Genomic DNA, 14,040 nt, shown 5'->3' with positions numbered 1-14,040 from the left:
AACATGAACCCTGAGTTTTTACTTATTTTCGGCAAGTGATGCAGATTTTTTCCACCTTTTAACCATATATCTGAAATCATACATGTATTCCTACAGTTTCAGGTCTGATCAAAGGGGTGCTCCCAGCAGACACTGTGAACGGAGCTGTGGGACGTACCGTGACATTAACCACCACACACAACTCCACCGGGAAACCACTTCTATCTGTGTCCTGGACGTTTAAAAATACCATCATATGTCAACGAACAACAAATACAAATACAACAACTGCACCAGGATATGAAAACCGGATCACTCTCAGCATCTCTACTGGGTCTCTAGAGCTCAGAAAACTGACTTCAAATGATAGAGGAGATTACACAGTTAACATGAAAACAGCTGATGGAAACACAACAGGAACAACAACATTGCAAGTGTACAGTGAGTGAATCAGCACCAGTTTTACAGCTGTCCTATTATTCTTCATCAGGAAAAATTACCCTTTTTGGTAAACATTTATATAATGGTGCTTGTAATAAAGAATTAATAAAGAGTTAATTAGACCCTTATAAGTTTGCACAAGATGCTATATTGTGTTAATAATAATAATAATACCTGGAATTTATATAGTGCTTTTCTAAGTACCCAAAGTTGCTTTACATGTGTGTGGGGGAGCCAGGGGGAGAGGGTGAAACAAAAAACTTTATTGGGAAAAAGACTGTAGAGTTAATAATAGAATTTCAATGGGTTACGGTTTACTGTTTATTGCTAGATTATAAGACAATTATAAGCGCTTATAAGAAACCTGTTAACAGTTTATAGGCTGCTTAAGAAAATTAACCCTAGGTTGCAATGCCAGCTTGACAGCGTGTCGCAGGTTCGAATCCGTTCCTGACGACCTTTGCTGTGTGTCAATCCTCATCAGTGTTGATTTCGTCAGCTATTTTTTTATTGTCTCCGCCAGGCCGAAGGCATGGCGAGAGAGTATGTTTTACCCTCCGTCCGTCCGTCCGTCCGTGTGTGTGTGTGTGTGTGTGTCCGTCCTTCTGTCTGTTAACAGCTAATCTCCGCCACCGTTGCCCCGGTCGCTGTGAAACTGCACACACACACTCCCTCGATGCCACAGCAGAACCTCTGCCCCAAAGTTTTCACATGGGCCTGTTATAGCGCCACCAGGAGGCCGATTTGTGCAAAACACATTTTTTTATATTACTCCTACAGATTTTATCCAAATATCACACAAATCGGTACACAGTATCTCTATAGTCATGTGATCAAGACGGATCTGTCCGATATTTCATATTCCATCCTTATTGGCTAAGGTTGGCTTCCAAAGTTGGCAGGATTGGTCCGTTTTGAACAAAATGTCTCAAATCATGAACGTAGCGTGTGATTTCCGTGAAAATTTGCACGCACATTCCCACTAGGCCAAGGAAGAAATGCCACCCTTTTCACATTGGCCTGTTATAGCGCCACCAGCAGGTCTAATTTAGCAAAACACATTTTTGCAACAAAATGCCTCAAATCATGAATGCACGCTCATTCCCACTAGGCAGAGGAAGAAATGCCACCCTTTTCACATTGGCCTATTATAGCGCCACCAGGAGGCCACAATAACGACGTGACCTGGCGGAGACCTGTGCTCCGAGGAGCACTTTCTCTAGTTTAGTCTCAGTCCAGTTTCAATGACGGTTGTTAGTTTTTATCACATTTAGTCAAACTCTTCCTTTTTTTATTTAGTCTAGTTTTAGTCGACTAAAAGTCGAAACATTTTAGTCAAGTTTTAGTCATGACAATTATATTAGCCCTTTACTTCTTTTGTCATGAGAATATAGAACATTTCCATCCAGTCTAAAAATATTTCACATAGCATTTCCTCTCATCCTTTTGATGAAAAATACAATTTTAAGGAATACATCCAGACATGGAACATGTTCTGATTGAACTATATTTATTTTAAACCATAACAATTCACAGAGTCCCCATCTCTCTCCCCATTTCCTGTCAGTCTACTGTCCTATCTATAAAGGCATAAAAGCCCCCAAAAATATTTAAAAAAAATATTAATAAAAAGCCTTTCTTAAAGGTAGGGTAAGTGATATTTTTGGGTTAAAACAAAAAGTATTTTGTTAAAAGGTTAAAGCACTATATTCTGATAGTAATCATTGCTATAGAGTGTTTGTTCAGTAACAGGAGTCTCCATGTCTCTCCAGCTCTTTAATAAACAGAAAATACATTTTCCGTTAGGTGTCAAAATCTCAGCCAATCAGGAGAAAGTACCCATTTTTAAGCTTCATTTTTATAGTGTTCCATTTCCATTTTTTCTGCTCATTTCTTAGTGTCATCACTTCCAATTTCACTTGTTTAATCTATATCCTGATTGAGTTCTCTATCCTGATTGGATAAACTTGGAAATGAAACTGAAACTGAAACGAAAATGCTTTTTCTGTTTTATAAAGAGCTGGAGAGACAAGGAGACTCCTTTTACTGAACAAACACTAGTCTATAGCAATGAGTACTATCAGAATATAGAGCTATTTAACACTTATTTTAACCAAAGACAATCACTTACCCTACCTTTAAAGTTGTTTATAATAGCCTTACAAATGCATGTATTCAGTCTCTCTAACTTATCATGTCACTGTTCAGTGAAGCACAAAAACACACTAAAGAAACAACTTTAAGAAACTCATAAGGCTTTTATTAATGATCTTAAGCAATCTATAATCTGTTGGCCTTTCAGGTGTGATCTGGAGAGCTAAACTGGATATGGAAGAAAACATGTTAATGCAAAATGAAAAAGCCTGCACACATTAAAATCTGAACGTGAACAGAACAGATCTTGGTGAAGTTCAGCCATGGGGTGTAAATGTGAATGGATGCGTCATTATCCAGATAAGATATATCCAGATGTATATACATTTAAATGCAAGGTCTAAGTGGGGTCTCAGTTACTAACCACCTAAATGTGCTGTAAGTGATATTTGTTTGTCAAATCATTGTAATCAAATCAATCAATCATTGCTTTAGTTTTTTTGTTTCTGTAACAGGGGTTCCCCTTCCTCTCCAGCTCTTTAATAATGAACAGAAAATACATTTTCAGGTCACCAGGTCATACAATCGGGAGATATCCCATTTACAGTCTATACCAACTGGCTTTGGTGAAAATAGCCGATCTACAAGCTCACAACGTGTCGCGTTGCAACGTGTTGTGAGCTTGTAGATCTGCAATTTACGCCTAATGTTTGCCTTAATTGCCTATTTTCTCAGAATGTATTACATGTCCAAAATAGGGAGTCTATAGGGTTCATGTGTTTAACACTGAGTTTTTTTCTGTGTGCCATGATGAGCAGAGCCTGTGAGTAATCCCACCATCACAAGCCCTGCAGCCCCCCTCATAGAAGACAGGAGCTCCACCAACCTAACTTGTAATGCCACTGGCCACATCAGCACCAGAGAATGGCTGAAGGATGGTCAGCCTCTCAACTCTAGTGACAGAGTCACCTTTTCCATGAACAACAGCATCGTCTCTATTAAACTCGTCAACAGAAGTGACAATGGGCAGTATGCATGTAAACTATCCAACCCTGCCAGCTCTGGAATTGCCTACAATCAACTGGTTGTATACTGTGAGTAAAGATCAATCACATACAGTAGATGGGGAAGGGTGCTATTAGTATGTATTAATAATCTACTCGACAGGTGTATGTGGTATAATCTATGTACTTTGACCTTCTCTTCTGCTTTTACATGGCCCAAATGCAGACTATTTAATTCTATATTTCTTGTGATAACAGAAATTGATGTGTGATGATTATTATTTGGAAGGTTACGTGTTTATTGTTCAACTGTGCCACTCATTATAGACCTACAATTATAGGCCTTTCATTATGAACATACTTGAATTGTTTCCACATTATGCATGAAGAGTTCATTTTATTCCTTCTTCTTTATATACAAAATTCAGTATAAGTACTCATTATTAATACTGCCATACTGACCATGGTTGCACTAGCTACTTACAGTATATACATATGTATTCCGCAAAAAAATAGCATCATTGTTATGAAATACATAAATAAAAGAGAAAAAGTAAACCTATGGCAGCACCCTTGAGAGAGAGCTAAATACAGTGTATGGCATGAAGTTACTCTCGTGGTTCTCTGGGCATGTCCTTCCATCCAGGCCTCCGTCTGGTCTGGCATCTTATGAACTATTTTGCAGAACGGACATCGTTTTTGTTGTTGTTGTTTTTCATTGTGGTTGATATTGTTATGAAACTTGTTGGTTTCTTCCAGACGGACCTGACCCCATAAGTGTGTTGGTGCCAGCTGCAACCGTGATAGATTCCCAAATCCTCCTATACTGCTCTGTCGTGTCCGTCCCACTTGCCACCTTCAAATGGTCCTTCAATGGGCGGGACACAGGAGTGCGTGATGCTGGATACATCATAGAAAATGCCAGCTACGACCACAACGGGAACTACACCTGTGAAGCTAACAATGCCGTTACGCGTAACGCAAGCACTTATGTCTACTCCCTGGTGATAAAAGGTATTCTGAGGACAGGGAGTCGATATCTGAAATGAATACTTTCAACCAGAGTGGCATGTATGTACAGTAAATGTTGTAACGTGAATGTGGGTGTATTGATATGGATGACAATGGGACCAGGCTATTTTTCAGAGGCACAAGTAGGCAACAGTATTGTCCAGCAGAAAGCAGAAAGAAAGACTGGTTGCATTTGTGAATGCAGGCTCTACAATACTTGATGGATGAATATCAATGTGCTCGTACTGCAGATGAAGATTTACTAAATGCACACGTGTTACAAAATACGAAATATGTGATTGAGTGTGTGTGTGTGTGTGTGTGTGTGTGTGTGTGTGTGTGTGTGTGTGTGTGTGTGTGTGTGTGTGTGTGTGTGTGTGTGTGTGTGTGTGTGTGTGTGTGTGTTTGCAGCTAAAGACCCCATCCCACGCCCATCACTAAGTCCAGGGGCAGCTGCAGGAATAGGGGTTGGGGTCACATTGGCTGTGGTGATACTGGTTATTGTATTTCTCTACTTTGGCATAACCCACCAATGGTGAGTTTGATAATACAATGTTGACATGAAGTGCCGCACTGCATTTCAAATATGGATATTATAATAAGATAACCATCACCCCATTTAAAGCTGATGGTAGTCAGACAAAATGATTGTAAATTCATTGTAAAACATTATGGGTTACTGAAGTTATTTATATATTAGGACTTATCTAGACATCTTTAGCTGTCTATGTTTACATACTGTAGATAGCATCGTCTGTGATTTAGAACCTTTTAGTGGTAAATTTCACGTTCACAAATGCAAATGATTCAAATCAGGCTTTATTTCTATGTTTACAAAGCAACATTTATAAAAGACAGGGCTTAGTCATTGTTTATAGTTATAGTATGAAAGTAGTAATGGTTCAACTGAAAGTATTTGCTTTATATTGTTCAGGAAGAAAACAACAGAGCAACAAAGGCAAGGTACAGTACGGTAAAATTTTTGTTTTCCAGACACAAACATTGTTACATCTCTAAATATGTAAGCTTTCCTCACAAATACATGAAATAGGATGATTGAGTATTACAATTACTAGAGGTTATGTTAGCTTTTTATTTTCTAAACTTATTTTATAGTTTAGATTTACTGCACTGTATGTTTTGCAGTTTACAGGCAAAGTATTAGTCATGTAACAGTGTATTTTGCTCTGAACTCCTGTAAATACCTCAAAAGGTCTAAGAATTGATAAGAACCATATACATTTTGAAACATACATGACCCATAAAATGTAACCAATCTAAATCAGCTGGAGTGTGGGTTATGCATTATAAGTAGTTTAGTTTGCATCCATATATATATATATATATATATATATATATATATATATATATATATATATATATATATATATATATATATATATATATATATATATATATATGAATGTACAATGTGTAGATGATGAGGTTAAAGGGTCATCAATCGGCATCGGCAATAGGCATGCTATCTTATAATTATTTGAGCATCCACACTGATGTTGTCATTATCGTCGTGGTGTGAACTCTGCCATCTAGAATGATTTTTTAAAATGATTTAAATGAACCAGATTCTCGATTCATTCAAGCATTTCATGGTGTAGCTGATCTGCAATGGCAAACAGCAATAACTATTGTACATGTCGGGTGTATTACATTTCCTCGGTCATCATGGCTTTTATAGACCATTGCATCACGTGTTTTTGGTATGGCAGCTGCAAATAGAAGACCTGAAGATGGACAGAGTAGAGGGCACCCAATGACACACACACCGGTTGTATCACCACCAAAAGACAGCAGGACAGCACCACGTCCTCATACCTCGGCCACCGAAGAACCACCAGGTCAGAAACAACATTAAAGTACAGCATGTGACTATGTTTGGATTAGGACATGAATATTAGTTTAAGCTGCCATGATAAATGAAAAGACAGACAGTGTTCTTCCTGTACAAGATTTTACAAACATTTTGTTTGATGTTATACTTGCTGACACAATGCCAACAAATAATCTCTTTCTTACTCTTACTTTTGTCTGTCTGTCTGTCTGTCTGTCTGTCTGTCTGTCTGTCTGTCTGTCTGTCTGTCCTCTCTGATTCTCTCAAACACACAAACTCTCATACAAGTTGGTCATGAGTATGAAAACATGAGACACGAAAGAAATAAAGGACCAAGACTTCCCCAAAGAGTGAGTAACTACGTCATGCACAGTGAAATCCTGAAGGTTAATTTAGCACTGAAGCCGAGAATGGTTTTCCTAATTTGGGGATAAAGATATATTCAGTCTTTTAACGAGCTACTGTGAACACAGAAAAAAACATTTCTACACTGAAATGTTTACTTTTAAACTATTACCCAAGGATCATTAACAAGAAGGAAATAGCAATTCCAGTTTCACTTGTTTATCCTGTATCGTGTACAGTCAGTATGGGTTCTCTCTCCTGATTGGATGAAATTGGAGACCTAGACTGAAAATGCATGTTTATGTATGTTTACTAAAGAGTTGGAGAGACAGGGGGACCCCTGTTACTGAACAAACTCTATATAGCAATATCTACTTTGCTTACTATTGGAATATAGAGCTACTTAACAAAGAAATATCACAAACAGCATATTTTAATGTACTGTTTTAGCCTACTGTAGATGACTTGTTAAAAGTCGCTTTTTACTTGGGTTTAGGTACACCATGATTCAAAAATATATGCAACAACAATTCCGTAAGTCTTTTTTTTTCACTTTCACTATCACTATCTCTATGTTTATAGGCATTTACTTAAATGTATAATGTTGTGAAAAGACAGACAGACAGACAGACAGACAGACAGACAGACAGACAGACGCACGCACTCACGCACGCACGCACGCACATACACACACACACACACAACCTTTATTGATCTGTAGGATCGGAATTGGAAAATATACATGGGGACATTGTTTTACTAGGTACTGTATATTATATCATGTTATTGATTATAACCTCCATTTCTGTATGTCTCTACCCCATCCCCATCCCCATCCCCATCCCCATCTGTCTGTCTGTCTGTCTGTCTGTCTGTCTGTCTGTCTGTCTGTCTGTCTGTCTGTCTGTCTGTCTGTCTGTCTCTCTCTCTCTCTCTCTCTCTCTCTCTCTCTTTCTCTCTCTCTCTCTCTCTCTCTCTCTCTCTCTCTCTCTCTCTCTCTCATCTCTCTCTCTCTCTCTCTCTCTCTCTCTGCCCATGTCTCTATGTAATTCATATTACATAAAGAAGAGATTGGAAAAACTAACAAAAGGAGAGGAAATCATTTCAACATTGTCCCACTAAACGTTATCGTATAAGTGGCATCTTCTCATCATTCATTGACAACCATCTGTCGTACACATAAAGTCATCCAGTAATTATTCTGTTGACATTTGAAAGCAGCATAGTTCACCTTGCATTGTCTCAATAAAATGTAGCTTTTTATATATAAAAAATAATAATCAGATTCTAAATGTTCTTATTCTTTCATAACAAATTAATACTTTACATTTTTGGTAATTTGTCAGAGGTGGTGTTCCTGACTAAATTTGGAATCATGAAGTTCTTCACTCCAGAGCTTAAGAGTTCACCTTTTTTCAAAAGTAATTACTACTGTTCTTCCCATCTGTAATAGATTTACATTATTATACATTTTAATTATTTGTCTTAAAACTATATGAATGGCATCATTTTATTTTTAGTCTCAACATAGCCTACAAAGAGTGCAAAGCTGAAAAATGTGCAAGACAAGCAAGATGAAACATTCTAGTTATGCATTATTCCATTTTTTCCCCCCTCTTATTCTTATCTGCCTTAATTATGGGCTGCAGTGGCTCAGGAGCCTCCTGGCTTTGTGTCGAAGTGTCCTTGAACAATAGCTTCTAACCCCTTCTGAAACCCTTATCCCTTCTGAACCCCTAACTGCTCCTCCTGCGTCAAGTGATTAAATAAATACAAAAATATTTGCAATTGTTTTGCCAATAGCCCATACTGTAACGATTTTGCCAGCATAGTATAATATGCATTTTTTTGTAATTATAGTATGATGCTTTTTTTGACAGCATAAATATAGAATTTAAATTTGACAGAATACACAAAGACAATATTGTGTATGACGTATTCTCATTGGCATTATACTGTAGTATGATGTTATGAACTTCCCTCTTCCCTTACTTGTTTTGGAATAGTCTTCAAAATGGCGGACGGTGGAAATTCCCCCAAGGGCAATTTGTCCTGAATTTGAATGTAGCCCAGAAAGGCTCAGTTACAGGAACTGATGTCAGACTGGATGTTGTGATGACTTGAAGTCTGGTTTGTTTTCTTTTCATCTGTATATACAGTAAATGCATGTGTGAGTGTGTGTATATTTTACATATTTTACATTTACTGAGCACACGTGGATTATGCGTAGATAAACCAAATAAAACCCAACAAACATCCCTTTCTTCTCTCACTTGTTATTTCCATGAACAATCATCCATATACATACATTTATATTGCTTTGTCAGCTTTACAAACAAATTTACATCAAATACATCAGGATTATAATCATAAGCCTTTTCCTAAGGAGAACAATCTGTGTTGATTCGGATGTTGAGTCATTGGTGTTTGTACAATGGGGGGGAGTTCAGATTCATGAAGGTTCAGAGTTGCAGAAAGAACCCTATACCCAACATTGCAGCTAAATTGAATTATATGGGCGGCCATGTTGTATCGCTCCTTGTAAGTATTCATTTTAAAATTAATGGCCACTTGAAAGCAACAGTTATCACTACATCTCATAATTGTCTAAAACATCTTAAGTCAGAGTGCTGTGGCCCAATTAGTGAACGTTTGTTTGGGGTGAAAACTTGAACACACTCTGAGCACTCTGCCCTATGTGTTGTTTCTCCATCCTGAATGCTGTTACTAGACAGCGGCTATTATTGTAGTCTTCACTTTTATTATAACCCTTAAAAAACAGATTTGTATTTTACACTAACACCAGAGTAAAATGTACCTTTATTTTGAATTACATCTGAAAGAGAATAGACAGCATATTGTTGCTGTCAGGCAGAAACGTCTTATCTCCATTTCTTTACATTACTTTTTGTGTTTTTTCGAAAATGAACGCCCTACTTGATCACACTACAGTACAGCTTCACACAAATGCATCAAAAGTAGCAGATCCACAAGCTCGAACTGTACTACTTTTGCTGTTTTTGAATTTGAATCCTGAAAAGTATTAGTAGTTTTGGACATATGAGGTTTACACCCGACAGCGACAATATTATATATCAAGGAGACAACATTGACCTCCAGGAACGGAGATGATTTGTTGAAGTTACCAAAACATGTATCTATCTGATGCATTGTGTCTCAGGTGGACTTGCTCTTTTACTTTTAGCTCAACTCAATTACAAAGTGATCACCCAGGACCAGCCCGCATGTTAATGTCAGATGTAAAACAGCCTGGGCGTCAAGAATTTAGCTCAAAGCCTAATTTATACTCCATAGTTCGCCAAAAATAGTAGATCTGCAAGTTGTGAGCTGGTAGGCCTGCTGTTTTTGGCAAAGAGATTTGGTTTGGATGGAAGTACTGTATAGAATAGAGGGTCTAAGTGGTATTAAGGTGAGTATTCGTATTCCTCTGCACTGCGGCGACCGAAGTCCATCCAGCCCAGGTAGTCTCTGTCCTTTATCCTGTGACTGGGGCCTACACCACTGGCTCTGCTGCTCACAGAGGATCTGGTCTGAGACAGAGAACCTGGAGGGGCCACAGAAATGGAGAGACACATAGGAGGACAGCGTAAGTTCATGACATGATGACAGTGTGCGTGAGCGCGCGCGTGTGTGTGTCATTCCCAGTATGTTCAGGGAACCTATGTATGATGACTATTGAAAACTGCAGATCTACAGTCTCACAACGCACCACAGGGCGAATCATTGAGAGCTTGTAGATCTGCTATTTTTGCTATTTTCTTTACGTTTTTAAATTATTATTTTTTTTAAAAACTTTTTTTGGATATGTTGAAATATCTATTTCTGACATGGCCAAAATAGGTTTAACAAGTGGTTGAGGTCTTGTCATTACTGGTTCATGCTGTATAGTCAGTGATGTGTTGAACAACAACACACATTCAGACTAAAATGTACACTGTGTACTTTACTCACAATGTCATGAGCCTTAAAAGCAATGGATTGAGTTTGATTTTATATTCACCCTTCCTGGTCATTAATCTAGCCAGCAGCTGACTGAGACTGTTGTTTAGGTCTGTGTCCTCTGGTAACTGGTTGTAATTCACCGCTTGTCCTGAGGAGGGCGCTGAAGCTGAGCGGGTCTGGCGTGTGTGGTCAGGCGAGGGAGGAGGCAGACTGTCTGAGTGAGTGACTTTAACCTCTGACCCCTGTAATTGGACAAGATGGAACAAATGGACAATGTAAAGATTAGTATTGCCTCCAAAAGTGTTGCATCCACATGCACAGACACACGCACGCACACGCACACGCACACGCACACGCACGTATGCACGCACGCGCGCACACACACACACACACACACACACACACACACACACACACACACACACACACACGCACGCGCGCACACACACACACACACACACACACACACACACACACACACACACACACACACACACACACACACACACACACACACACACACATGCTTGCAGAACATGTATATTATTGACATGATGAGTGAATACTGGAACTCCTCCGAAAATGGTTATTTTGTGTGTGTGTGTGTGTGTGTGTGTGTGTGTGTGTGTGTGTGTGTGTGTGTGTGTGTGTGTGTGTGTGTGTGTGTGTGTGTGTGTGTGTGTGTGTGTGTGTGTGTGTCTTACCATGGGCTGTGAGGACAGACACAGTGAGCCAGTGAACAACACCGCCAACAGAATGCACACACAGACACCTGGATACATGGCTAGAGACACAGAGAGAGAGAGAGAGAGAGAGAGAGAGAGAGAGAGAGAGAGAGAGAGAGAGAGAGAGAGAGAGAGATCACATCCATCATAGTCCTAATACCACAAATACTGTCTATTAATAACCTTAACCTTCAGGTATTATGCTTTCATTAATACACTGCAGTTCAAAGTGCAACTCTAGGACAGATACGAAGAAGAAACATAGACATTGATTTGTTTTCTCGGTAGACAATTATCTCTCTCTCTCTCTCTCTCTCTCTCTCTCTCTCTCTCTCTCTCTCTCTCTCTCTCTCTCTCTCTCTCTCATATGCAGGCATAATAAACAGAGGCGAAAAGTTGTTCTCTGGAGTGCCGCCATGAATCATTTGACAACCGCCATAGGAGAGACAGGAGCAAGAACAATACAATGGCATCCAACTCTATTTCTCTCTTTGGCTCAATTCTCTGCTTTCTCTCTCGTTCTCCAAGACTTCACGTTTGTTATTGTTGTATTTTACTGGTATTTTACTAGTCGCACATGTTCATACTCCCGCCTCTCTCTCTCCCTTCAGAGTGAGGGGATGAATGCTACACTATCAGCATTAGGAACATCTCAGGGGGAAAACAGAGCAATTAAGGCCAATTCTTCCTTTTTCTTCTCGCTGTATTTCTTGGACTGGGTTCACATGACACATTAAATTACATTACATTGCAGAGCATTTAGCTGATGCTCTCATCTAGAGCATCCTTTGAGTGCAGCCACAGGACAAGGACCAGTAACTGGTACTGTACAGCACAATGAGCTTGTACTAGCTCTGCAGGCTATTGTGGGATAAGCCTAAGCCACCCCCTATGTTTTGTGGTTATTGAGCTATATTTTGTTGATTTCATTGTAATTCATGCTATTCAAGTTCATAGTATATTTCATGGGATTGCAAGTTAGATAGTTAAAAAGAGAGAGTTCATGCTTAAGTGTATTTCATTTCTGTAATATTGTTTTCTGTAATGTTAGTCTTCACTAAAATAGTCACTGTGTTCCAATCCTGCCAAAGATAACACATACAGAGCAATAGCTCCGCCACGCCACAAGGGGGCATTACACTCCAGTGAGCGCTACAGGTGTCTGTCAGTCAAAGAGAAGGATTCAGTACATCCTGTCATTGTAATGAAGCAGACTGGACAGAAACGTTGTCTAATTCATGTTTATGTGTTGTAAATTGTCTTGTTGCAGGTGAGATATGAGAAAGTGGGTTAACTGAGACACATGAAGTAGAATATGACCATGGGGTATTTTGATGGTGGAAAGGTTGGCCGTTTTGACTCCACAATGTTTGTTTAGTAGTAATTGTCCTCCATGCTGGCAGGTTAGCTTAGCAGCTTAGCTTAGCCTACTAGCTTAGCAGCTAAGGCTAACTCCAGGTAGTGACTACAGACATAGATATATATAAAGGCTAGATGGCTCAAGGGGCGGCGCAAGCGTAGCTCAACCGCGGCCATCTTGCGACGGTCACTCATAACATTATGTCTATGGTGCATATACTTTGAAATAACCATAGCGTGCTCAATTTTCATCCGATTTTCAAACGGTTTGGTGTTTTGTAAACACCAAAGATGTAGTTATGATACTGCATACTTATAATTATAATCATGTTTTTTTTTTAAATACAATAATATCATAACTACATCTTTGGTGTTTACAAAACACCAAACCGTTTGAAAATCGGATGAAAATTGAGCACGCTATGGTTATTTCAAAGTATATGCACCATAGACATAATGTTATGAATGACCGTCCCAAGATGGCCGCCATGTGGCGACGTCGTACTCCATTGGCCAGCAGCGCGGGTGAGTCATCTAGCCTTTATATATATCTATGACTACAGAGGTCCCAAGCTGCTACTGTGTGACTCTTGCTGTGAATAATTAATTAATTCTACCCACAATAATAGTAATACTATGTTGGAACAGAACTATTTGGTGCCATTTATGTTATTTTGTGTCAAACTGATTTGTCTATGAATGTAATGTTATTTATGTGTATGTATGATCCAGTCCATGTCCAGTTACAGTATAACTGTCAGTCAAAGAGAAGGATTCAGTACATCCTGTCATTGTAATGAAGCAGACTGGACAGAAACGTTGTCTAATTCATGTTTATGTGTTGTAAATTGTTGCAGTAAAAGGATGAACAACTCAAATCACACTGCTATGGAGTCATTCCTTCATTGAAGTGTGTAACACTATTTTCAGTGAAGAGATTTGTTGTAGAGGGAAAAAAAGAGGGGGAAAAGTATAGAAACTTAGGGGACCCGGTCAACTTAGTTTATAGGGTTTAATCGGTAACTTAACGGTAAAATATCTATATTAACTTCAATCTACTGACAAATCTTTGTGTGATAGGGACTTTTCTTTTGTCACTTTTACATTAACCACTGGAACCCCTCCTATCCCTATTCTGGGGGGAACATAGCAGATCACATACAAGCTCACATTAGCCGAAGATAGCTGATAAATTTTCGGCGAAGAGGTTTGGTGTACAGGGAAAAAAGAGCAGACCAAGTACCGAGCCAAAGGTCAAGTGTACAAA

At 38.9% G+C, this 14,040-nt stretch overlaps 1 protein-coding gene across 1 annotated transcript in view; it reads right to left on the bottom strand.

Annotated features, from left to right (window-relative positions):
- Positions 1-8,932: 8,932 nt before the first annotated feature.
- LOC311041161 (cholecystokinin-like) overlaps positions 8,933-14,040 on the bottom strand; it is a 7,994-nt gene continuing 2,886 nt past the window's right edge. The window contains exons 2-4 of the mRNA XM_084051687.1: positions 11,394-11,473; positions 10,748-10,931; positions 8,933-10,291 (exon numbers count right to left, since the gene is read on the bottom strand). Of these exons, the coding sequence (XP_083907813.1) occupies positions 10,152-10,291; positions 10,748-10,931; positions 11,394-11,471 (402 nt within the window). The 5' untranslated portion in view covers positions 11,472-11,473 and the 3' untranslated portion in view covers positions 8,933-10,151. The remainder of the gene's footprint in view (positions 10,292-10,747; positions 10,932-11,393; positions 11,474-14,040) is intronic.

Source organism: Gymnoscopelus microlampas (genome assembly GCF_963454915.1).
Source record: "Gymnoscopelus microlampas genome assembly, chromosome: 3".
In the NCBI taxonomy this organism is placed as follows: Eukaryota; Metazoa; Chordata; class Actinopteri; order Myctophiformes; family Myctophidae; genus Gymnoscopelus; species Gymnoscopelus microlampas.
The sequence above is the reverse complement of the archived record's forward strand: the minus strand, read 5'-3'. Positions and strand labels throughout refer to the sequence as shown.